Source organism: Acomys minous (assembly GCF_964271855.1).
Source record: "Acomys minous genome assembly, chromosome: 7".
In the NCBI taxonomy this organism is placed as follows: Eukaryota; Metazoa; Chordata; class Mammalia; order Rodentia; family Muridae; genus Acomys; species Acomys minous.
The window spans coordinates 44,447,684-44,471,887 of NC_140488.1; the positions used below are offsets into that span (position 1 = coordinate 44,447,684).

At 40.7% G+C, this 24,204-nt stretch overlaps 1 protein-coding gene across 1 annotated transcript; it reads left to right on the top strand.

Annotated features, from left to right (window-relative positions):
* Positions 1-3,760: 3,760 nt before the first annotated feature.
* LOC311601157 (uncharacterized protein) lies at positions 3,761-9,138 on the top strand (the record flags this gene model as incomplete). The annotated part of the gene is made up of 2 exons (XM_084788579.1): positions 3,761-3,997; positions 8,981-9,138. Exons 1-2 carry the CDS (start codon positions 3,769-3,771, stop codon positions 9,136-9,138), a joined length of 387 nt encoding a protein of 128 aa, XP_084644705.1. The 5' UTR covers positions 3,761-3,768.
* Between the last annotated feature and the right edge of the window lie 15,066 nt (positions 9,139-24,204).

Genomic DNA, 24,204 nt, shown 5'->3' on the forward strand with positions numbered 1-24,204 from the left:
TAACTTTTTGTTTGGTTTCCATGACATTTTTTTTTTGTTTCCTAGTTCCCTGTACACCTTAATATTTTTCTTTGTTCTTTGTAACATCTTATTCTCCCATCCATCAGCCCCTAAACTGTGGGTGTTAATCAGGATTCCACCTTCAGCTCTTGGCTCATCCTGTTTCCCAAATGCTCTTAGGTAGTCCCCTCTAATGTTTCCATTTTGCTGCATTATGATAACACCTCAGTCTAATACATGGCTAAGCTTTTATTTCAAGCCTGAGAAGTTCCTACAGGGACTTTAAATTTACATGTCCAAAATGAAATTCTTATTCTTTTTCTCATAATGCCTCCTCAATTACTGACATCATCTATTATTTCCACATTAGAAATCTAAAAGCCATTTTTGCTCCCACACATTATGCCCACATCTAAACACACATCCTATATCAATGATTTTACTGCTCAAATTTTCTTAACCTATCGCATATCTGGTGGCGATAATCAACACTTTCGGTCTCTTCTCCAGTTTTGCATCTACTCCATTTTCTGCATGCCCTAAAGAAATACTTCTTCTTTTATTTATTATTTGTATTGTGTATGTATATGTGATATATGTATGTGTGTAACAGACATGTGTAGATGTCAAAGGACAACTTTCAGAAGTCAGTCTGTCCTTTCTCCTCCTTTAAGAAACTGAACTCAGATCACTAGACCTTCATGGCCAGTGCTTTTACCCACAGAGTCATCTCACTGAGTCCAGAATTAGCATTTCATAAATGAAAAATTTGAGAACCAGCTATGATGGAACAAGGCTGTAATATTAATACTGAAGAAGCTGGCACAGGAGGATAGTGACTTTTAAGCCAGATGAACTACATGATGAGCTACACAGAAAGGAGAATAAGTATTTTCTTTCCTTTTGCGGGGGTGGGGGGTGGGGGTGGGGGTGGGGGGCTGGGTTGAGGCAGAGTTTCTCTATGCAGTCTTGGCTGTCCTAGACTTGCTTTGTAAACCAGGCTGGACTTGAACTCACAGTGATCCGCCTGCCTCTGCCTCCTGAGTGCTGGGATTAAAGGTGTGCGCCACCACACCCAGCTGTATTATGTAATGGTACACTGCCTACAAGATAAAGTGCAAGCTACTGTGGGACCTACAAAAATCTTCCCAAACTTGAAAGCTACTGTTATCACAGCTAATGTTTCAGGAATTGCAGACTACTTTCATCATAGTTGTTCTTTTGAAAATACAGTTTATTCACGAGCCAGGTGGCGGCGGCGGCGGAGGCGGCAGCAGCGGCGGCGGCGGCGCACGCCTTTAATCCCAGCGCTTGGGAGGCAGAGGCAGGCAGATCACTGTGAGTTCGAGGCCAGCATGGTCTACAAAGTGAATCCAGCACAGTCAAGGCTACACAGAGAAACCCTGTCTCAAAAACACAATGTGTGTGTGTGTGTGTGTGTGTGTGTGTGTGTGTGTGTGTGTAGTTTATTCACATTTCATCCTGATTGTTATCCCTTCACTTGTACTTTCCTCGTTCCCATCCTCCCTGTACCAGCCTATTCCCCTCCCCTGGACCTCTGACAGGGGAGGTCCTCCTCCCCCACCCTCTGACCACAGCCTATCAGGTCTCATCAGGATAGCCTGTACCTCCTTCCTCTGTATGCCCTCAGGGCCATCCTGCCAAGGGGAAGTGATCAAATCACTGGTACTACAGTTCATGTCAGAGGCACTTCCTGCTCCCCTTTCCCCCAACTGTGGAGAATGAGGCATCCATCCACTCTATCTGAGCAGGGTGTCTAGGCTCTCTGCTTCCAATATCCTTGGTTGATGCACCAGTGTGTAAACATGACCCCAGGTTCAGATCCGCCAGCTTTAAGGTCTCCCTGTGGGGCTCTTGACCCTTCTGGGTCCTCCCATCCCCCCCTGACTCTTCCATACAACTTTCAGCACTCCACCCAGAGTCACAGAATCTGTCCCGATCCCCTGCTAGGTGGAATCTCTCAGAGGACTTCTACGTTGGGCTAATATCCATTTATAAATGAGTACATACCATGTGTATCTTCCTGGGTCTGGGTCACCTCACTCAGGATGATCATTTCTAATTCCATCCATTTGCCTGCAAAGTTCAAGATTGCTTTGTTTTTAATAGCTGAGTAGTATTTCGTTGTGTAAATGTACCAGTTTCTTTATCCATTCTTCGGTTAAGGGACATCTAGGTTGCTTCCAGATTCTGGCTATAACAAATAAAGCTCTTACGAACATACTTGAACAAATGTCCTTGTTGTATGGTGGAGCATCTTTTGGTTATATGGCCAGGAATAGTATAGCTGTGTCTTGAGGTAGCACTACTCCCAATTTTCTGAAAAAGCACCAGATTAACTTCCAAAGTAACCGTACAAGTTTGTACTACCACCAGCAATGGAGGAGTGCTCCACTTTCTCCACATCCTTGCCAGCATGTGCTGTCACTTGAGTTTTTTATCTTAGCCATCCTGATAGGTGTAAGATGGAATCTCAGAGTTGTTTTGATTTGCATTTCCTTGATAACTAAGGACATTTAGCACTTCTTTAAGTGTTTCTCAGCCATTCAACATTCCTTTGATGAGAATTCTCTGTTTAGCTCTGTACCTCATTTTAATTGGGTTATTTGTTTTGGTGGTGTCTAATTTCTTGAGTTCTTTATATACTTTGGATATTAGCCCTTTGTCAGATGTAGGGTTGGTGAAGATCTTTTCCCAGTCTGTAGGCTGTCATTTTGTTCTGTTGACAATGTTCTTTGTTTTACAGAAACTCTTCAGTTTCATGAGGTCCCATTAGAGCCTGGGATGTTGGTGTTCTGTTCAGGAAGTTGTCTCCTGTGCCAATGAGCTCAAGACTTTTTGTGCCCAGGTCTCAGAGACTCCAAAAGGCCACCAAGGACCGGGTTCTGATGCAAACACATGAGAGTTGTTTTATTCCAGCTTGAGAGGGAGCTCACAACCATCACTGAGGCAGTGGATCAGGATTGAGAGCATCCAGCTCCAAATCAGCAGGGTATTTATTGGGGATACAACAGAGTTTGGGAATTTCCAGCTTGTCTGTTCTCTGATTGATTGACATTTTAGCAATTATCAGGTGATAGAACTTGGTTAATTGTGTCCGGTGGACCAAACCATAAACTGTAATTGTTTTACTCATCCTATTGTAAAGAGCAACTGGGTAATCTCTAGGTATTTACTGTTTAGCCATTGCTAGGGGATGACAGTTAAATGTTATTAGAGGTGGGTGGCCAGCAATTGTTGAAAAGAACATCTGGGTCATGTGGTAATTTCCAGGTATTTACTGATTACCCCGTTGCTAGGGGTGACGGTTAAACATTATCAGTGGTAAGTGATCGAAGCACATTTTTGTGGGCTTTTTGAAACTAGAGTTCATGTCCAGGCCATTTTCCCTTAAAAGTGGAGTTTCCATTTTAGAAATGGAATTACACAGGCCTCACAGTTCTTCTGTACTTTGTCTTCTAACAGATTTAGTATGTCTGGTTTTATGTTGAGGTCTTTAATACTCTTGGACTTTACTTTTGTGCAGGGTGATAAATATGGATCTATTTTAATTTTTCAGCATGTAGACATCCATTTTAGACCAGCACCATCAATTGAAGATGCTAAGCTGGGTGTGGTGGCTCACATCTTTAATTCAGCACTCGGGAGGCAGAGGCAAGCAGATCGCTGTGAGTTCAAGGCCAGCCTGGTCTACAAAGCGAGTCCAGGGCAGCCAAGGCTAACACAGAGAGACCCTGTCTTGAAAAAATGAAAGAAGAAGAAGAAGAAGAAGAAGAAGAAGAAGAAGAAGAAGAAGAAGAAGAGGAAGAAGAAGAAGAAGAGGAAGAGGAAGAAGAAGAAGAGGAAGAGGAAGAAGAAGAGGAAGAAGAAGAAGAAGAAGAAGAAGAAGAAGAAGAAGAAGAAGAAGAAGAAGAAGAAGCTATCTTTTTTCCATTGTATAGATTTAGCTTCTTTGTCAAAAATCAAGTGTCCATAGGTATGTGGGTTTATTCCTGGGTCTTTTATTTGATTCCATTGATCAACTAGCCTATTTCTATGCCAGTACCATGCCCTTTTTATTACTGTTGCTTTATAGTAGAGCTTGGGATCAGGGATGTAGATTCCTCCAGAAGATCTTTTATTATACAGGATTGTTTTAGTTATTCTGTTTTGTTTGTTTTTCAATATGATGTTTAGAATTGATCTTTAGGGCTGGAGAGATGGCTCAGAGGTTAAGAGCACTGGCTGCTCTTTCAGAGGTCCTGAGTTCAATTCTCAGCAACCACCTACCTGGTGGCTCACAACCATCTATAATGTGATCTGATGCCTTCTCTGGCCGGCAGCTGTACATGCCGGCAGAGCACTGTATACATAATAATAAATAAAATATCTTTTAAAATTGATCTTCCAAGGTCTGTAAAGAATTCTGTAGGTATTTTGATAGGGATTGCGTTGAATCTGTAGATTGCTTTTGGTAAGATGGCCATTTTTACTATATTATTCCTCCTGATCCATAAGCATGGATGATCTTTCTGTCTTCTGATATCTTCTTCAATTCCTTTCTTCAGAGTCTTCTTAGAGTTATACCAATATACTTTGTATTATTTGTGATTATTATGAAGGAGCATTGATACAAAAACACTCAACAAAAAATGCTTGCAAACTGAATCCAAGAACACATCAAAAATATCATTCACCACGACCAAGTAGGCTTCATCCCAGGCATGCAGGGGTGATTCAATATATGGAAATCCATCAATGTAATCAACTATATAAACAAATTGAAAGAAAAAACACATGATCACCTCCTTAGATGCCAAAAAAAAGCATTTGACAAAATCCAACACCCATTCATGTTTAAAATCAGGGAGAGATCAGGGTTACAAGGCCCATACCTAAAAATAATAAAGTCTATATACAGCTGGCCAATAGCCAACATCAAATGAAATGGAGAGAAACTCATAAGTAATTCCACTAAAATCAGGGAGTAGACAAGGCTGCACATTCTCTCCATATCTCTTCAACAGAGTACTTGAGGTTCTAGCTAGAGCAATTGAGGGGACCCCGCCCCAGAGATGCCAGACCCCCTCTCCAAAGACCTCAGTTTGCTTGACTAGTCCAACTCCATGACAGGTTTTCATTCTGCCTAACTAGGCCAGGTTTCTAACAATTTGTGGGAAAACCACAATTTATAGACAACTCATGGACAGCTCACAGGTCAAAATGACCAAATATACTTTATAGCCTTGGTAAAGAACACAGATAGCACTATCCAATCAAATGAAAGGCCAACTCCTGAGTAAGAGCCAAAACCTCAGTGACTCAAAAAGTTCCCAGTAACCAAACAAGCAGCCAATCCTGAATCGCCTCGTACACTCTGACTCAATTCCGACCAATCAAGTAAAGCTTGTCACAAATCCCTCCAACTGTCTATAAATTGAGCTTGCATCCTCATTTTGGGGTCGCCCTCTAGAGGAGAGAGGCAATCCCAGTATGCTGGAATAAATGCTCTTTGCTTTTGCATACTGCCTTGGGATGTTCTTCAGCACATCACCCGGACCCTAAACTCAGTAAGACAACAAAAAGGGATCAAAGGATTCACATTGGAAAGTAAGAAGTCAAAGTATCACTTTTTCCAGATGATATGATAGTATACATACGTGATCCCTAAAATTCCACCAGAGAACTCCTACAGCGGATAAATACCTTCAGTAAAGTGGCCAGATACAAGAGTAATTAAAAAAAAAACAGTAGCCCTCCTGCCTCCTGTATACAAATGACAAAGGGGCTGAGAAATAAATCACTGTAGTTCTCTCTCCTTTTTTTTTTTTTTTTTTTGGTTGTTGTTTTTTCAAGACAGGCTCTCTCAGTGTTAGCCTTGGCTGTCCTGAACTTGCTTTGTAGACCAGACTGGGCTTGAACACACAGCAATTAGCCTACCTCTGCCTCCCAAGTGCAGGGATTAAAGGCGTGCACCACCACGCCTGGCTTCATTGTAGTTCTTTAATGGTTTGCTTTGTTTAGATTTGCTTTGGAGGGCAAGTTTTGAGAAATCCATACATGTAGAACTGAATCTACACATCACACACTTACATTTGTGTATATATATTATTTATGAGTATACCCACCAACTCTATTTAGGTTTGCTCAAATGTACACTAGTTCATAGCTAAATACTTAGGATTGGATCATTTATGCAGGAGCTCCTCTCTGGAAGAAACTAATTCTCCCTCTCAGCAGCCACTAACCATCTGTAACTCTTGATCTGCAGTTGGGACCTTGTGGAATTTCTCTTGTCCATATAAGTAGAACTTTGGGACAAAATAAGTGAGAGAGGAGTGAAGAATCAGATTTCTGTTTACACATGGGGCATGGTAATGCCACTGAGTTCTCCAAAAAGGAATGCAGAAAGAAGGGACCCTTTTTTGTTGTTTTGTTTTTGGTTTTGTTTGGTTTTGTTGAGACAGGGTTTCTCTGTGTAGCCCTGGCTGTTCTAGACTTGCTTTGTAGACCAGGCTGTCCTTGAACTCACAGAGACCTGTCTGCCTCTGCCTCTGCCTCTCAGAATGCTGGGATTACAGGTATGGACCCCCATGCCTGGCGGAAGAGACGTTTAAGGGGCATAGGAATGGGGAAATGGAGAAGATTGACAAGATCAGCTTTGAACTTAAGCTGTGGAATAACTAGCCGAAATTGCTTGAACTGAAAAATGGATGTTCCTGTGATTCTCAGAAGAGGTGAAGGCTAATGATACAGGTGTGGGTACAGGCAGGCACACTACAATTATAATAGCAGATAAATGAATCAAGAAAGAGGTTACACAATGAACCGAGAGCTGAGAAACATCAACATTTAAGGAGTGACAGAGGAAAGTCGCCATAGAAAAAGGCAGAACAGAGAGGTAAGAAAAACATGAGAGTGGAACTCCTTAGAGCTAAGTGTATGCATTTCCCATTACACCTATACAAAATGACCACAAACATTGGGGCTGAAAACAACACAAGCTTACTTCCTTATACCTCTGAAGAACAGGAGTCTAAAGCTAAGGTGTCAAAATGGCTGATTCCTTCTGGAGGCAATAAGAGACAATACATTTCTTCATATATCTCAGTGTCTAGAGATCCTCTGCATTCCTTGCTTCATGGATTCTTCCTCCGTCTTAAAACCAGGAATAATTTCAGAACTTGACTACCACTGTATGTAAGAGCACATTCTCTTCTGCCCCTTTCTCAGAAGGACCCTTGATAGTACATTAAGTCCACGAAAACAAGCCAGGATACTCTTTCTGTCTCAAGATCTTTCATCAGACCTGCAAATTCTATTCTTTCATATAAAATGACATATTTAAAAATTCCAGTGATGTGAATACAGCTGGCTTTGAAGGGTGTTATTTTGTTTGCTGCACTAAGGAAGTAGAAATTTTCAAAAAAGAGGAGACTTAATAGAATCCATTGCAGAAGTCAAAGAAAATCAGGACCAAGTGGGCTTTTGTATTAACAAATATATAAGAAAAGCATGATCTCAGCAAGAATTGGTAGAACCAGAACTACAGAATAGTAAATTAAAAGGCAAATATAATATGTTGTGAGTAATGAGAGTTGCGTCTTTCACCACCAATGAATCAATACAGAGCAGAGAAAGAGCAAAACGAATCCTGTGGTGCTTAATTGGAATTAAAGGATTGGTACAAAGCCACTGTTTTTAATATAGATATAGCTTGATATAAAGAGCATGATTTAGAAATACAGAAATATATGTACACTAATATTTAAACACTTCTACCTATCTGAATGCAACTACGTGCATATGTAGACTACATATATTATATATATGTAGACTATAAATATTATATATTATCATATATTATATATAATATATATTATATATTCCATTTTGTAGCCTATTCCACCAAAAGAAATTATAAATAAAAAGAACAATAGGTATCTTAGCTTCCAAACCTGAAATAACTACAGAAATCAAAAAGAAAAAAGGGACCATTGAGGAAAGAAACAGAGAGGGGAAAAACAGAGTACACATGATCTATCTAATTAGGGAAATGGGAAAAATGGAGAGGGCCTCTAATGAGGGAAGGAGGAGAGAGAAAAATACAAAAAAATGATGTGGGAGGGTAAATTAAGCATAAAAATGTACTGGCCCACACCTCCTAGCACTTGGGAGGCAGAGGCAGGCAGATTGCTGCGAGTTCAAGGCTAGTGTAATCTACAAAGCTACTCTAGGACGGCTAAGACTACACAGAGAAACCCTATCTTGAAACCCCCCCAAAAGAGTAAAAATGTATTAAAACTCATAAAAAACATACCATTAACTATCTACCTAAAAATAACTGTAAATTGGTGTATAAATATATACACTTATTTTAAATAAAAATTTCACATCCAGGGTGTTATTATTCCCTCCAACAGCAGAAAGAACATCACCTCACAAACACCTTAATACCAGGCATGAGAAGCACTTTTTTGAGTTGTTGGTCAGGGTAGTCTAACAGACTCCCAAAAATCAAGGCTAGTGCTTGTGCCCTTGGTTGCTCCTTGGAGGTGGGAAACAAGACTCTATTGCTTAAGAAACCATGTACTTTGGACACACAGTACTAAGGATCCTGAAACTGGAATGGGCCTGAGGACTAGCTTTAATGGTACCAGAAGTTGTCATGCAAGCTTCCAACAGAAGGGAACAACCAACAGTTCTACCCAGCTATGATGCCTAGAAACCACAAGGACCAGCATGGAACAATAACCCTAAGGATGCAGCAGTGGCACAAATACCTTGGCAGTAACCAACAGCTTTCTAATTGGACCTAAAATCTGCTCAACAAGCGGGAAATCATGACTGGAACTGGAAATCTAGCCAACTACTTAGGAATAGAGAAGTCATGGCTATTGGAGGGGAACCTATGGCCACAACTTTACTAAGCCAGAATAATCCTTAACTACATTCTAAATATTTGCCCTTCTATATACAGATAAGTCAAGTCCTTACCCCCACATCAACGAAACTTCCCAGAGACCATTACAGAAAACCACAACCAAGCAAAATGCACAGTTGTGGGGCCCAGTCCCCGCGGACACATCTACAATTCTTTTACCTAAGGTTCAGACATCACTGCAGACAAGTAGCTGAGAGAATTGTAGGAGCCAGAGGAATAAGAAGTATGCTGTGAGGTTGCATCTCCTAGGAATATCAGAAGATACACCCATGAAGTCTCAGCAATATGGCTGCCTAAATAGCGCCTGAACAAGGACAACACCAATACTTCATGCTAAGTGGATGGGGGAAAATATCACAAGACCTCAACCCTAGACAAAGAATTACAGCCAATTAAGGAATTCTGAGAGCTGAACAAATAGTCTTGCCCAAGGAAGAAGAGCACATCAATTGGTTATACAAAGCCAAATGGTCAGCCCTGAAAACATGTATATATAAGTAACATTAACAGTATTTAAGAATGTGGGTGAATGAGTGAGTGTGTGTGTGTGTGTTTTGTGTGTGTGTGTTTTGTGTATGTGTGTGTGTGTGTAGCAACAATTTAAGAAAATTGGTGGTTTGAATGGGAATGGCTCCCGCATGCTCGTATATTTGAATGCTTAGTCATCAGGAAGTGGCACTTCTTAGAAGGATTAGGAGGAATGGCCTTGTTGGAGCAGGTGTGGCCTTGTTGGAGGAAGTGTGCCATTGTGAGAGCAGGCTTTGAGGTTATAGAAGCCCAAGCCAAGCCCAGTGACACTTCTCTTCCTGCTGCCTTCTCATCCAGACATAGAACTTTCAGCTACAATTTCTGCCTCCATGCCTCTGTGCTCCCTGCCATGAAGATAATGGACTAAAGCTCTGAAATTGCAAGCAAGCCCTCAATTAAATGCTTTCTTTTTATAAAAGTTGCCATGGTCACGGTGTCTTTTCACAGCAATAAAGCACTGACTAAGACAGAAGCCATTAATTTGAAAGGAAGCAGAGTGGTACCTGAGCGGGTATGGAGGGAGGAAAGGGCAGTGGGGATAATTGAGTTCTATTATAATCTCAAAGAAGAAGAAAATAAGCATCTAAACATCGAGCTGTAAAGGCCACTAGCCACTAAAAAGAACAGGAGTTCTTGGAGAAATGGCTGGTTCTTGGGCCGGATTTCCACCATAAAAATGGAATCAGAACACTAGATGATGTCAGCAGTTGGCATTTATAACTCACATGCACACACACACACACACACACACACACACACACACACACACACACACCAATTATTATTAAAGAATAAAAGAACATGAATTTAAGAAGGAGTGGGAAGGACACTGGAAGAACTGAATGAGTAGGGGTGGAAGTGATATAAATACAATACTTGTACATAAAGTTCACAAAAAATAAGTAAAATTTAAAAAACAAGCCAGGTGTGGTGGCGCACGCCTTTAATCCCAGCACTTGGGAGGCAGAGGCAGGTGGATCATTGTGAGTTCGAGGCCAGCCTGGCCTACAAAGTGAGTCCAGGACAGCCAAGGCTGTGCAGAAAGAAACCCTGTCTCAAAAAAATTTTTTAAATAATAATTCAATCAGGGAATAATTCCCAATGATTGCTAAAACTAGTGGATGAAAGTCTGAAGATAATTGAGATATTTGTATCATCTCAAAGTATCTTTAAGCCATAGTTCTTCTTATAGGTTTCTAGGACCCTCTGGATCCTTCTATTTCCCCATTCTCCCATGCTTCTCTCACCTAGAGTCCCAATAGGATGTCCTCCCCTCTGTACCAGTTTCCTGGTAAGTGAAGACATTCATGGGACATGCCCCTTGGGCTAGTGTCTGGATATAAGTGAGTGTATACCATTGACTCTTCCTGTTTCTGGGTGAACTCACTCATTATGATCATTTCTAGTTCAATCCATGTGTCCACAAAGTTCAGGAATCCTTGTTTTTAATAGCTGAGTAGTATTCCATAGTGTAAATGTACCACAGTTTCTTTATCCATTTTTCTACTGAGGGACACTTAGGCTGTTTCCATGTTCTGGCTATTATGAATAAGGCTGCTATGAACATAGTTGAGCAAATCTTCTTGTTGTGTGCTGGAGCATCTTCTGGGTATATTCCAAGGAGCGGAATAGCTGAGTCTTTTGACCATGTCCCCTGGATGGGGAGGCCTGGTGGCACTCAGAGGAAGGATAGCAGGCTACCAAGAAGAGACTTGATATTCTATGAGCATATACAGGGGAAAGAGGTCCCCCTCAGCCACAGTCATAAGGGAGGGGAGTGGGGGAAAATGGGAGGGAGGGAGGAATGGGAGGATACAAGGGATGGGATAACAATTGAGATGTAATATGAATAAATTAATAAGATATATTTTTTAAAAGTATCTTTAAGCAAGTGGACAAACTTAATATGGCCATTAAAGGGCTAAAAACTCACCACATGTCTACCAAGGGCACAGAACTTCTATGATATTCCTTTTAAAAATACATAAAGTTAATGTAATAATAATTAATGAGAGGAATTCCTATACACACATACTTTGGGATGTTCTACAAAACTGCTGGCCTGTACTCTTCTAAGTTGTCAGTGTTATGAAACACATCCGGATTAAATGACACATAAAAATTAAGTTCACCTCAACTAATATTTTTCTTCTTTCAAAGACATTATTAGAACAACAAATGGAGCCAAATCCAGATTAGACATGTACATTAGCTACTTATTGTTAATTTTCTGATTTTGAGTAGCTATGCCTGAGTAATTTAAGAGTGTGGCACTGATCTTTAGATATATGCTGATCCGAGGATTCAAGAAGAAGTGGCATCATTTCAGCAGTGCACTATCAGATCAGAACAGAAGAGGCGTGTATGAGTATGGGTGGGAGGAAGGGAGGGAGAGAGGAGACGCGAGAGGGGGAGCTAGAGAAAATGGATAGCAAATATAGCACATATTCACATTCAAGGAATGTAGGGAAGAGTAAATGAGGTTTTTCTTCTACTCTTGGTGCAACTTTCCCACATATCTGAAAGGATAGCACGTAATTAGCAAAAAGAAATCATTATGAAGTGAAGAAGCGGAGAGAGCAGCCTAATTTCAACTGAAGGGACCTCCTAGGGTGGTATTGGTTGCAGCTATGGGTTTTGTACAGACGAGAGGGATTTGTGCCTGCTTATAGTCTCCAGGAAAACATCAAATGGCAGCGAGGGAGAGATCAGGCAATGCTGGCATCAGGAACATTGATAGGACATGGCCTTGGGTGGGAGGATGGACAGACTCCCTGTTCACAAAAGCATGGAAGTGTGCCTGTATGGGTAAGTACGTAGACGGTTAGCAGGAGAGCTTGCCGGCCCACTAGTGCGCTGGTGCTCAATCTGTGAGTCATGACATACTTATGGGCCAAACGGCCCTTTCAATGGGGTCACATATCAAATATTTACACTATGATTCATAACAGTAGCAAAATCACGGCTAGGAAATAGCAGTGAAAATAACTTCATGGTTGGGGGCGTCACCACAGCGTGAGGAACTGTATCAAGGGGTCACAGTCTTAGGAAGCTTGAGGAAACCCTACACTAGAGTATCTATAGCATCTTAACAAAATCATCTTAGAAGTGTAAGGAAAGTGGCAGTAAAGTGCCCTATTTGAAACACAGAACTCATTCAAAATAGCTGTTCTCAGGAATGGGCGAGGGAAAAACTGAGTATATATACTGATTTATCTAGTATTGTTTGGGATACAGCTGAGGTACAGGGGAGCTATAAACCGAATTATGACAAACTGACTTGAAGCTGGTTGTACGGCCAACAGTTAGGAGGTGGAAGCAGGAGAATCTGGAGTTCAAGGCCATCTTCAGTAGTGAGTTCAAGGCCATCCTGGGCCACATGACATGTTTGCAAAAGAGTGAACACATTTGTTGACTCACTCTATATATAATGGCTTTATTTCCTACTGCACGACGTTTGTGCTTCAGTACTCATGTTGGTGAACCACAAGATGTTCAGTGTCTCTACCTGTTTGCCTCCCACGACCTTTAGCTTAACTCCAACTCAGCCACCTACTACCCTGATAACACTCTGGACCTGACCACCACCAAAAAAAAAAAAATATGACACTTTTACCAGTTTTAGTTGAAATACCCAATCCTCCATCACCCACCATCGCTGACAATATAAGTCCCTTCACATACTCTGTTTATTGCTTGCTATTCTTAACCTTCAGCAGCCTGCCTCCTGACTCCATTCCTTAGGCAGTCCCGAATGCGTGCTTCATCCTTACAAATACATTCAACCCACTAGACCCTTCATTCCTCAGTCGACTGACAAAACCCTGTCCCTAAATGCTCACCACCATCAGCTTCCTTGGAGTCTGACCCAAGCTACTGAAAAGTGCAGGAGAATATCACACAACTGAGCTGACTGGTTTCACTTCCGAATTACGAACTTAAGCCTCACATAGTGAGTGACTCAGTCCCTTCCCTGTAACTTTGAATCACATCCTATTAATCTCAAAGAATCTATTCCTTTATGGTTTTTTCCCTTTTTCTTTTGTGATATCAATCTTTTCATCTCCCTTGGACAATGTCCATCAGGTTTCATTCATGCCCCAATAGTCCTTAGCAAGTAAATATTCTTCCTTGGCCATATATCCAATTCCAACTTTTCATATAGTTCATGTATTCCACTTTATCATCAATTTCTTCTATCTACATATACTATCTCGACTTCCTGCCTTTGCATTTGCTCCTCAGTTCACTATAATCATACCTCCCAACCAAATTAGCTGTTGGCATGCGTAACCTGCAAGTTATCAAATCTAATGAGTGCTTATATGGCCTCATTTTATTCATCTTGTCAGTAGTATTCAACACTGCCAAACACTCCTTCCATTTTGAAATATACATCACTGTTGCCTTTCTGGACACTATAGTTTCATGGTTCTTAAAATCTCAGCTGTTACTCCTTCGCCTTTGATATCTAATGTTCCTTTACCTTTTCCAAAAGAATTAGTATTCTGAAACAATCTGTCTTATACCCTATTCTCTTTTCATTCTGAATTCCTTCAGTGCACGAATTTTTCCACTATTGTGGAGCACAATGCTTTATATTTTTGCAGCAGTCCTAAAAGATACCTCACCTCCACTACCTGCATTCTGATTTGACTCCTAAACCAGTTTCATTTCAAAAATCTTATCTTTGCAGATACAAGATACATCCAATTCCCCATCTCTTTCTTTCTTTCTTTCTTTCTTTCCTTCTTTTTTTTTGTTTTTTGTTTTTTTGAGACAGGGTTTCTCTGTGTAGCCTTGGCTATCCTGAACTCACTTTGTAGACCAGGCTGGCCTCGAACTCACAGTGATCCGCCTGCCTCTGCCTCCTGAGTGCTGGGATTAAAGGCATGCACCACTACTGCCTGGCAGTTTTATCTTTATCTTTTCTTTTTTTTGAGGGGGGGTTTGAGACAGGGTTTCTCTGTGTAGCCTTGGCTGTTCTGGACTCATTTTGTATACCAGGCTGTCCTCGAACTCACAGCGATCCACCTGCCTCTGCCTCCCAAGCCCCCATCTGTTTCTTATCTTTGGTGTCATACCTAAGAAACCACTGCCTCATCCATACTCTTTAAAATATACTCGGTGTTTTCTCCTAAGAATTTTAGATTGTTTGCTCTTAAGTTTTGATTCATTTCAGACTAATTTTTGTCCATGGTGTTAAGTAAGGGTCTAAGTCCATTGTTTTGATTCTTTTGTGTAAATATATCCAGCTGTACATCATTTGTTTTAAAGGCTATTCCTCGTCAGAAGCAGTGACACATACTTCTAATCTCAGACACTTGGAAGGCTGAGGCAGAAGGATCACTTGCACTCAGATGTTCCACACAAACTTAAGAGCATCAGTTGATCTTCTAGAGGACCCAGAGTCATTTCCTAGCACCCACATGGTAGCCCACAACGGATGATAACTCCAGTCCTAGGAGATCTACTATCATGTGGCCTCCACAGACAGTGGGCACACAAGGAATACATACATACACGCAGGGGAAACACCCATGCTCATAAAATAGAAACAAACAAACAAACTCTCACTATGGCCCATTCCCCTTGCTGCTTTTCTGCTGTTAATTACCTGAGGACCTTGTCCATGTCATGACTTCTCCTCATTCCAGGGCTCAACCTCGTGGTTGAACCATTCTCTACTTTATTGGCAACAAAAGGCAAAAAAGTAGCAAATTATGTGCCAACTCTTTCAGCTTCTACCCTGTTGCCAAATCAACTTTTGGGGTGGGAGTTGGGGAGAAGGACCTACAGGAAAAGGCCTTGAATACAAGTAGGGTTATTCAGACCTCTCATGAAAATCTTAAATGAAATCTCCTCACTTTTGTCCCCATGACCTTGCCTGTTCTGCTTCTATATAGATTGGACAGGGCTTCTTAACCTTGGTTCCATGAAGCCAGGCACATGCCTTTAATCCCAGCATTCAGAGGCGGAGAGGCAGGAGGATCACTGTTGTAGGGCCAGCCTGGTCTACAAAGCAAGTCTAGGACAGCCAAGGCTACACAGAGAAACCCTGTCTCAAAAAAACAAAAAATAAACAAACAAAAACCAAAACCCTTGGTTCTATGGACCTTTGGGCCAGATGATTCTTTATTGGGAGGGGCTGTCCTGTGCACTGTCGGGTGTTTTACAGCATCTTTAGGCTCAAAACTATACAGTGAACATAGTAATTATGTTTTTGCACAATTGCATACACAGACATACACTCATACCCCAAACTATGATGACCAAAATATATCCAGACATTACCAGTTGTTCCTGCAGGCCAGTGCAGAGGCAAAACTGGTTGAAAATTAGTGCCTTTTCTAAAGTTAACAGTTGTCATCCAGGTATTTTTCATCAGTATAGTCTTGACTATGATTGACAGCTTCATGGACCCTGTGTTCCTGTAGTTGTGTTTCATGTTCTTTTCACTTACTGTGATGGTAGCTCATGGGAAATTTCCAATAGATATTTTTGTCCTATTTGAAGTAAATTAAATTATTTATATTTGCAATTTCCTCCTCTCCTTTTTCTCTGCTATACATGTGATCTCTGTTACTTAGACAGTGGGAATCTCTAATTGCCATGAGTCTGATTTGTGCAAATCAGCTATGAGTTTCCTGTCGCTGGTGATCAGTTTAGATACTTAGGCATAAGACAATTAGAGTTAGTAATCCTGTGATGATAATTATTCATAAGTTCAAGGTGGGGAGTAATAGCTAATGAGGATCCCAGAGAGACTGAAATAAAGCATTTTACCTTATTCTCTTGGTAAGGCAAGTAACGGGAACAAGCATGCCCATAGTAATTACTGCAAGTTGGACATGGTGGCACACACCTTAAATCCCAGCACCTGGGAGACAGAAGCAAGCAGATCATCTCTGCAGTTCAAGGCCACACTGGTCTACAAAATGAATTCAAGGCCAGCCTAGTTGACAAAGTGAGTTTCAGGACAGTGAGAACTACTTAGTGAGACCCTGTCTCAAAAAAAGCCAAGCAAAAGAAAAAAGTCGTCGCTACAAACAGTTTTCTTATGAACAGGAAAAACAAGGCCTTGTGTCCTTCTTGAGGTTATTTAGTTGCTGAATTAACAAACTCTGTTGCATACACTATGTCTGGATGCCCTGTATATTAAATAATACAATATGTCATCATCATTTAAAAGTTTTTATTTTTCTCATTCATAAATTTTATTATGAAAAGTTATAAATAAAAACCGGCACACTGAAATTAAGAAGACCCAAAACACTACAGATCTTAGTGAACCCTTTGGAATAGAAGCTGTGTAGCTTCACATTGGATTCTACACATTCACTATGGAATATATTTTTTTTACACACTTATCCACCACCAAACTAGAAAAAATCCATGATGGAATTAGGGCTAGGAAAGCAATTAGCTTTACACCATCTTTCATATGTGGAATCTAGCCATATAGAAAGTAAAAAGAAATGTACATTTGGGAACCGTATAACATGTAGGAAAGAACAGGAAAGGCTAAACGCCAGGGTGTAAGGCTAAATGCAAGCAAAGAGCAGGAGTTTTGACAGCGGATATCCTTCATCATTTAATGCTGATGTCGCAGGATTTTCTGTTGTCATTAGCACTCTGAGATAGGGTTTCATGTAGCCCCAGCTAGCCTTGAACTCCCTATATAACCAAAGATAACTGATCTCCTGATCCTCCTCCTTCTATTTCCCATATGCTTGGATTGCGGTTGTATTACAGTTGTGCATAAGTTTGCCTGGAAAATTTTATTTTTGCATAAAGGAATTAAAACCAATCTTCCACGAATTCAAGCATACGTATTCAGGGTTTATGTTCTTTCAGTTGGAAAGTTGGATAAAATTACTTTCTTGGTTCTAACTCCAACTTATGGCCTGAAGCTGTTGTCTCTGATCAATAGCACCGTTTGCTGAATCAGGGGGAAAAGATCCATCTGAATTTAAAAACATATACTATTGTGGGGATGTGGGCTTGTGGGTACCACAGCATTCATGTGGAGATGAGAAGGTGATTTGGTGTCATCATTTCTCTCTTTCTACCTTTCTTATGCTCCAGATGTCAAATGCAAGTCATCAGGCTTTTGAAGGAAGGGCTTTTACCCACTGAACCATCTCACCAGCCTGGAACATTCTTTGGAAAAGAATGATTATTGTGTAATAGGTACTTAGTGTTAAAGCACTATTTTATTTATTTGTTAACAACTCTTGTGCTTATTGCAATAGGTGAAAGAACTGAGGACTGGGAAGGTAAAATCCTTCCCTTAAGATCATCAACATATGGTAGAGGAGGAGGTCCCCTTCTGTCAGAGGTCTAGGGGAAGGGAATAGGGGGGAAGAGGGAGGGAGGTGGGAACGGGAAGATACAAGTGAGGGGATAACAATCTGGATGTAATCTGAATAAATTATAATAATTTTTTTAAAAGTGAAAAAAAAAAGATCATCAGCTTGTAAGTGGCAGCCTTTGGCTTCCAACCATTAGAATTTATTTTAAGGTTGGTACCCTTAACTGGGGTAAATTATCCTGTCTTTTACTTTTCTTGACTCAGGTTGCTAGACATAAACTTCTGAGTTGCTTTTTTCTTGGAGAATCAAGAACTCTGGCGACTTCACCCTGGAACTCTCTCTCCCACAAATGCCTCAAGTATGTTCTCCTTCCTGGCTTGACTTCTAGGATCTCTCAGATTCCACATCTTCTGCCACCCAGCCATAATTAACCTCTCTTTTTTGGAGGAGGGCCATCTGTTAGGTTTTTCTGGCCAATTTAGCGTACTCTACACTCACCAATGGAGTTTACTGATTTTTTTTTTCATCATCTCCCTCCTGCAACTTCTTTAAAATAGTAAAAAGTTTAAAGTTACAGAATGAAAGGATTTTTTTTTTTTTAAACCACAAGGTGTTTCTAGATGGGCTCTTTGGGGTAGCTCTCAAGCTCGCCCTCTAGCGGCTTCCTGATTCCTGGCTTCAGAAAAGCTTTTTTTTTTTTTTGGTTTTTCGAGACAGGGTTTCCCTGTCTAGTCTTGACTGTCCTGGACTCACTTTGTAGTCCAGGCTGGCCTCGAACTCACAGCGATCCGCCTGCCTCCCAAGTGCTGGGATTAAAGGCGTGCGCCACCACGCCCGGCTTAGAAAAGCTTTTGACAAGGTCTTGTGAAGGATGCATTTGGGGAAGTTAAGGAACTTTGTCACCGTGTGGCTAGAAGACTCCTTTAGTAGTTCTTATAATGTACTCTTCAAAACTCATGCTAAGTACATCAACGGAATAAGGGATAAAAACCACATGATCGGCTCAACAGACTCAGAAAAGGCATTTGAAAAAATTCAATCCCCTTTCTTTCTGATGAAAACCACTTGGCAAACTAAAAATAGAACAGAATTTTTTCACCATGATTAAGGGCATCTCTGAAAGTCCCACAGCTACTATCATCAATAGTCTATGAAGGCGGAAAACCTGGCTCTGAGTTCACGAACAAGATGCTCATATCCAACATTGTACTGGAGGGTCCAATCAGAGCAATTAGACAAGTTAATGAAATAAAAAAGAATTCAGATTGGAAAATAATAGTTAAATTATCTTTGTTTATAAGTGCCATGATCTTGCATACATATATATGTATATATGTGCACATGTGTATATATATACATGTATATAAGTGTATTGGTATATGTATATGTATATATGTGTATATATATATACATGTATACAAGATCATGGCACTTGAGTTTTGTTTTTGTTTTTGTTTTTCTGAGACAAGGTTTCTCTATGTAACAGCCTGGCTGTCCTGGAACTCTATTTGTAGACCAGGCTGGCCTCAAACTCACAGAGATCTGCCTGCCTCTGCCTCCCAAGTACTGGGATTAAAAGTGTGCGCTACCACGCCTGGCCAGCACTTGGCTTTTTAAGAGATTTATTTATTATGCATACAATGTTGTGTCTGGATGAACACCTGCAGGCCAGAACTCATTATAGATGTTTGTGAGCCACCATGTGGTTGCTGGGAATTGAACTCAGGGCCTCTGGAAGAGCAACCAGTGCTCTTAACCCCTGAGCCATCTCTCCTGCTCTGATCATGGCACTTGTAAAAAAAAAGATAATTTAATATTTTCCAATCTGAATTGGAAAAAAATATATAGGGGGTAGAGTTACCGTAAAGAGTCTACAAAAAGGACTACAAGAATTAATAGGTCAGCAAAACTTCAGAATAGAAAGTCAATACCCATAATTGTATTTTCAAACACTAATGATAAAAAAACAAGATAAAATTAAGAAACAACCATGAGAGGGGATTTAAATGAAGAGGTGGGAAGGATAGCAATACAGAAGGAGCCGGGCGTGGTGGCACATGCCTTTAATCCCAGCACTCAAGAAGCAGAGGCAGTTGGATCACTGTGAGTTCGAGGCCAGCCTGGTCTACAGAACGAGTCCAGGACAGCCAAGGCTACACAGAGAAATCCTGTCTTGAAAACAAACAAACAAACAAATGAAAACAAACAACAACAACAACAAAAACAAGCCAGTCGTGGTGGCGCATGCCTTTAATCCCAGCACTCGGAGAGACAGAGACAGGTGGATCACAGTGAGTTTGAGGCCAGACTGGTCTACAAAGCAAGTTCAGGACAGCCAGGGTTACACAGAGAAACCCTGCCTCAGAAAAAAAGAAAGAAAGAAAGAAAGAAAGGACATTCTTCAACTTGTTGAGCTACCTGCCTGCTGTGCAGTGTGCTCCAAGTCCTCAGCTTTGGTGAGCTGTCACCTGTGCTGGTATGGCCTTTGGTGGTGCAGTTGTCTTTGAGTCTTTCTGCCCCTGTAAGTAACCCCTCACCCATTCCTGTAAGAAACCCCAAGAAAATTAATTGGTTCAAGTTGAACTTTGGTGATATCTGTATTTTGATCTGTCACGGACCCACTGAGTAGACATATGTGTGACCTCTCCCCAGGAAAATTCTTGTCTCATAACTGCACCCCACCTAGGTAGGACTGTTAAGTTGCTTTCTTCTTCTTAACAGCTTCCATATCACCTTCTGGTACCATGAATCTAGTACTCAGGGAGAGGGTTCTTTTTTGTTTCTTGTTTTAGTTTTTTGTTTGTTTGCTTGTTTATCAAATCCCCGAAGTTCTATGTCCAAAGTGTATAGTGTCTTCAGCAATAGAGACTTACCTTCTCGGAGACAACCAAGGGCAATAGCAATGGTTTGCACTTGGGAGTCTTTTGGTCTTTGAGTGACAACTCATAAAGATGTTTCTCATGCCTGGCACTGGGGTTTTGGTTACATAGTTTATGGCTCCTGTGGAAATATATATTACCTCAAGTGATATAACTTCATTCGTGTGTGTGTGTGTGTGTGTGTGTGTGTGTGTGTGTGTGTATGTGTGTATGTGTGTGTGTAATATATACCTATATACTTAAATGCAATTTTAGGTAAATATAAAATAATGATTCCCTATGTCTTTTTCAGGTATCATTTGTGTTATTTATCTTATCCCTTTTCCTCTCTTTCTGTATTGTTTTTTCAAAAATATATTTTATTAATTTATTCATATTACATCTCAATTGTTATTCCATCCCTTGTGTCCTCCCATTCCTCCCTCCCTCCTATTTTCCCCTTACTCCCCTCCTCTATGACTGTGACTGAGGGGGATCTTCTTCCCCTGCATATGCCCATAGGGTATCAAGTCTCTTCTTGGTAGCTGTATTGGGTTTTTATTTATTTATTTATTTATTTTGGTTGGTTGATTTTGGTTTTTTGAGATAGGGTTTCTCTATGTTATCTTGGCTATCCTGGACTTGCTTTGTAGACCAGGCTAGCCTCAAACTCACAGTGATCCACCTGCCTCTGCCTCCCGAGTGCTGGGATTAAAGGCCTGTGCCACCACCACCCAGCACATTTAATTTTTTTTTAAAGAAAGCAACTCTGTTCACAATAGCATCATGGTTAGCCAAAACCAAATCATCAGCTTAAAAAACGTTTACATGCAAGCTGCATTACACACAGTCATCAGGCTGTATTTATATGTTTATTCCTATATATGTAACAATAATAGTTAAAGAAGAAGCCATAGATTTGAGAAAAAGCAGGGGTGAGGAAGCATTGAAAGGGTTGGCAGGAGAGGGGAAATGATATATTTATATTTTAATTAAACAAAAAATTCCCACAATACTTAAAGTAATTTAAAATGTTAGGCGGACACTATCATTCACCTTAAACTGCAGATTTGAAGAAATTCCTATAAAAATTCAAGTTTGCTTTTTATAGAAGAAATTGACAAAATGATCTTAAAATTCATGTGGAAATGCAATGGAATGGCTAAAAAAATTCTTGAAAAAAAAAAGCAAAGTTGGGGGATTCACACCTCTGCTTTACAAACTTGCTATGAGATATAATTAACAATCCAGAAGTAGGTTTCACATTTGTAGACAACTGGCCTTTTTATTGATTTTTTAAAAAAGTTTTTCAAGATAGGGTTTCTCTGTGTAACCTTGGCTGTCCTGGAACTCACTCTGTAGACCAGGCTGGCCTCAAACTCAGAGATCCACCTGCCTCTACCTCCCTAGTAATGGGATTAAAGGTGTGCGCCACCACTGCCTGGCCACTGGTGTTCTGAAGCTTGTGATAGAGACTCTGAAACAACAGAAAACGAAGTGTTGTCAACTCTATTGGGAGAATGAAGAATGTAGACATGCAATCTGGGACATTATATAAGCAAATTCTTCCTTTATGGAGGAAAAATTCAATAGATAATATTTCAAATTAAAATAAACAGATGTTATTTAGAGATAAGAAATATACTCCCTCTAAGTAATAACGATTTAAAGATTAAATTATTGTGGGGGGGGAGGCATAGACTAGGAAGGAGTGCAGTGGAATGATTTCCTCCTCCTTAAAATCTCTTCTGGCTATTTTATGGTCCAAATTAATGTTTTCATGTTCCTGAAAATGTCCACTTGTTCAGCTTTATTTTACACAAACTCTTGAAAAGGGGTCATCATTTCAGGTCCCAAGAACATAGTCACAGAGTTCAAGTCATGACAGGAAGCTGGGCTTTGGGGGACACATCTTCCATGTCCAGTCCATTCCTGAAGAACACTGAACTTCTGACCACCTGCTGGTCTAACTGCTGATGGGGCAACCAGCTTCAAAATGAAGATGACAACAAAAGCAGTTTATGTGTGTTCATCATCTAAGGGCTTTTCAGAAAGAAAAGGACACCAGAAAGATTTCTGCTCGGTAAGGAATGCAGTTTAAAGTCGAAGGACTGACAGTTTGCAGACTTGGTGATGTTCTGTGATAGAAGAGTGTGCTGTGAGAAGCGTTCTCTAGTGGATTCTTTTCCAACTGTTAATCCAAACTTGACCCTAAAGCATCCCCTACCAGTGCCAAAATCTCTGAAGCTCCTTTATCTCTCCTGCAGATTGGCACTAGACATACTGTCTTCCTTCTCTAACATTTAAATTCTTTTTTTATTAATAATTTATTTATTTTTATTTTATATGCATTGGTGTTTTGCCAACATGTATGTCTGTGGGAGTCACATCTTGTAGTTACAGACAGTTGTGAGCTGCCATGTAGGTGCCGGAAATTGAACTCAGGACCTCTGGAAGAGCAGGCCATGCTCTTAGTCACTGAGCCATCTCTCCAGCCCCCAACATTAAAATTCTTATCTGTGCTGCAGTTGAGTGGAGAGTGGGGTCTGACTTTCACACGAACTCTGGTGCCCCATATTTGGCCACATCCCCTGGATGGGGAGACCTGGGGGCACTCAGAGGAAGGATAGCAGGCTACCAAAAAGAGATTTGATACCCTATGAGCATATACAGGGGGAGGAGGTCCCCCTCAGTCACAGTCATAGGGGAGGAGAGTAAGGGGAAAATGGGAGGGAGGGAGGAATGGGAGGATACAAGGGGTGGAATAACCATTGAGATGTAATATGAATATTATCAATTAAAAAAAAGAAAAAAATTCTTATCTGTGCCAATGATGTGGCTGTCTAGGCAGGTCTGTGAGGAACTGCATGGCATTTTCAACGCTTTATGCATGGTATGCTGTGAATCAGAACAGACCTGCTGTTTTTTTTTCTCATTACTATTCTCTCAATCCCATAAACACATTTTTTTTGTTACAATTACTATTTTATTTTTCTTCTCAAGACAGGGCCTCACTATGTAGCCCAAGTGGGCTTGGGACACACTAAGTCCTCCAATTTACAGTCCTTCTGTCTTGGCTTTCTGAGTACTGGGATTGCAAACTGGGGACACGGTGGCCAGCTGCTCAGAACTACACTCATGCTATCTTCAAGTCCATTAAAGAGATCATATGTCTGTTCTGTGATCATATAAAGCGTAAGTCTGCCCACACACAGTGTAAAGATTCTTGTCGGCGTGTTTTAGTGTCCCAACTCTCTGGACGTGATGTGGGGTAGGTGGCCAGCAGATGTCTTCTCTCAGTCTGGTTTGGAAACAGTGACATGATCACTGAAACCCTAAATTAAACTTAAAATACAAAACAGAGCTAGAAGGAAGGAGAAAGTGCCCACTTGTGTCCAGCTGCAAGGACAATCTCAGTTGTTCTAGGCAAAAAGCATGATGATAAAATCTGACTTGTAAAGTCTTTCTGGGGGAAAAAATGCCTCGCTGTTTGATTTTGGCTGACTCCAATTTTATTGTTTCACAGAGGACATTTCTTTCCTCTGTGGTTGGGATAGAA